A 2,821-nucleotide genomic window follows, 5' to 3' on the forward strand; every position below is an offset into this window, starting at 1 on the left:
TTTAAAAAATATTATAGGTAAAGTTATTACTGAAAACTAGATATAACTTTAATATCCATTTTATCATTTTGAACAATTATTCATCACACAAGAAATCTAACAACCACTCGTTGAACAAGAACTAGTTTAGTTTTAAGTTAATTGTTACAATAAAACACCCTAAAATCCAATGCATATGATCGACCATGTAAAGCACCCGTAGTAGAAAATCAAGACTATAATAGTGAAAATGTTAAATATTATAATCTTAATGGATATGTAGTACATAACTTAAATCTTCCCGTAATTTTGTTTAATAGAGAAAATTTAAACAATTTCCAAAAAAAAAAACTATGTTTACTTAACTACGTAGTAGCTATATTACAAACTTTGTTGTATATAGTAAAGCTTATAAATCTACTTGATTATAGCGCATCTATCATTAATAGTGCTTTTATAGATTTCTCTAGCATTGTTAATATAAATCTATTTAATACTTTTTTTTATAAAATTATCAAATTTCACAATTTGGGAGGTGGAAGTAGCCATTTGCCTGCTTCTATGTATTCCAAACTGATAAATGTTTCAGCTTCTGCAGCTGTCAACTTCTTGGTATATGGAGCTCTTTTAGCAAGTGATGCGCCTGGACCCGTGTTCATATACTCTCCGAAGTAAATTGTCCTACACACAAAGTATTAAATATGTACTCCATCATTAGATCATTTATCATACTAAAAAGTAAAATTTGAGAAAAAAAATAAAACATGAAATGGTTAGTTTACTTTTGAGCTTGTGGCTTGTTATTGTCGGACCACCCCTCGGGTCTAATAACATCACTAATGGTACAATAAGAGTATATAGCTCGAGCTGCTTCAAACCATACTCTGCCTAAGACTGCATGACCTCCTGTTCCGGTAACTGGACAATGGACAAATGAGTATCCACCTTCTTCACTTGGATTTTTCCTTGCATGAGCTACAATCATTGCCTCATTGTCACCCGATAGAACATGCAACTCGGTATTCTGTACATGATATTGTTGTATTATAGTAGTTTGTGATTAGGCACATTAATAAATCATAATAAACTTTTTTAATTGATATATATCTTATTATTTAAAGCATGCAAAAATTTGTTATACCAAATATAAAGATCTGGCTGCACCAAAGATAAAATCAACAGTTCCTTCAATATAACAATCTTTGAAGAAATGTTTGCCTTTATCATCACAAACCGTATCTTGAAATCCTGTAAATTTACAATCATAAAATGCAGCTTTATCACCGGATATTCTCAACGCTACAGCTTGCTCGCCCTTCTTCTTTCCATTCGGCCTTGGAGCAGAGTTCTACAATGACAAATTTGTGAATATATTAGCATTTTACTCATATATTCCATATAGTATGTTATTTTATGTGTAATGGATGAATGTTTAGTTTAATCAAAATTATATTAAATATCTATATATAATTTTAATTATTAGTTAGAGACCCGACAACAATTATATAATAAATAAAAATATAAATAAAGTACTATAAAATATAATAAACGAATAAATTAATAAAAGGAATGAAGAATGAGAGTTGCATACCGAAACAATGATGTTTTTAGCAACAAAGTAATCCGACTCCACAATCAATGTTGCACTATCTACAGTCCCATATTCAGCAGCTGTGCCAGCGAAAGTTATCGTTGGTCTATTCTTGGGATCTGTCCCGTAAAATGTTACAAATGACTTAAATCTTTCAACTTTTACTTTCTCCCTGTATTCACCAGGACCAATTTTTATGATAACACGTTTAGTATTCCCAATTTTAACATGCTTTACAGCATCAGATATGGTTTTAAATTTTCCCTTTCCATCTTGGCTAACTTCAATAATTTCGACCCCACTATTTTCGGCCTCCATTAAACTAGGATCCAGTGTTCCTTTTATCTGGCTGCAAAAAACAAAAAAAAAAAAGAAATAAAATGTTATTAATGGAGTTATTTAATTTACTCACTTTATGTAATTATTAAGTATAAAGGCATAGAAAGATATTTATGCATTTATTGAAGTTATAAAAAATTCTCAATCTTATTAAACACAAAATAAAGCCTTGGTAAAGGGCCTTCATTAGATTTTGACTACACTTATTTAAATAATATATAATGGTCAGTCTTGACTTAAATGTTAATTTAGAATATTGCACCATAACACAATATGTAACAACACCAAGGTTATAAAATACATGGACAAACTTGTTAGTACTATTGCAAAGATATTTATGAATATACAAAGACATTTTGATGAACAACAATAGAACATTAGATAATATATAAATAAGAATAAACTCAATTATTCTTTACTAGTAGTAAGTATACCTTATTGGTTTGATTACATTTTGAAACCATGTATTTATTTCGCCTTTATTTGGTGGAATTTGTGTTTGTGCAGTAGATGTAATTGCTAAGCTAATAAGAAGTAAACATGCAAAAATAATGAAAACTTGTCTTGCCATTTTCTTTTCCTTTTTGCTCTACCTTTACTTTATTTTTTATTTTATTTTGTTTCATTCATCTAAACAAAAGTTGCATTTTATATAAGAAGAAGATAGAGAAAACCAAATTGAGCGAAAAAAGGTTCTTCACCAGAAAATGGGGCTATGAAAGAAGCATTAAAATTAGGAGGTGTTGTCCTTAAAATAAACACGCTTCTCAATATGATGAAGGAAATCAATAACTAGAATTGATTGACATATGAAAGTTGTTTAGTTAATCGTTAAAAATAATTGATACATTTAAATTAATTTTTAACCAACCACTTCCTCTTAAATTGTTTTCTTAGTATCTTAATTTTTTT

At 29.0% G+C, this 2,821-nt stretch overlaps 1 protein-coding gene across 1 annotated transcript; it reads right to left on the reverse strand.

Annotated features, from left to right (window-relative positions):
• Window positions 1–500: 500 nt before the first annotated feature.
• LOC145595076 (pectinesterase 1-like) lies at window positions 501–2,480 on the reverse strand. The gene is made up of 5 exons (XM_081651430.1): window positions 2,344–2,480; window positions 1,571–1,919; window positions 1,121–1,327; window positions 762–1,003; window positions 501–660 (listed from the first exon to the last, which is right to left on the reverse strand). The coding sequence occupies exons 1-5, from the start codon at window positions 2,478–2,480 to the stop codon at window positions 501–503; spliced, it is 1,095 nt and encodes a 364-aa protein (XP_081507556.1).
• Between the last annotated feature and the right edge of the window lie 341 nt (window positions 2,481–2,821).

Source organism: Chenopodium album, chromosome 19 (assembly GCF_948465745.1).
Source record: "Chenopodium album chromosome 19, dcCheAlbu1.1, whole genome shotgun sequence".
In the NCBI taxonomy this organism is placed as follows: domain Eukaryota; kingdom Viridiplantae; phylum Streptophyta; class Magnoliopsida; order Caryophyllales; family Amaranthaceae; genus Chenopodium; species Chenopodium album.

Coding starts and splice junctions, on each gene's coding strand:
- LOC145595076 (XM_081651430.1), bottom strand. CDS start 2,480: ATGGCAAGACAAGTTTTCATTATTTTTGCATGTTTACTTCTTATTAGC. Junction 1,920..2,343: donor AATGTAATCAAACCAATAAG/GTATACTTACTA, acceptor TGTTTTTTGCAG/CCAGATAAAAGGAACACTGG. Junction 1,004..1,120: donor CAGCCAGATCTTTATATTTG/GTATAACAAATT, acceptor TATCATGTACAG/AATACCGAGTTGCATGTTCT.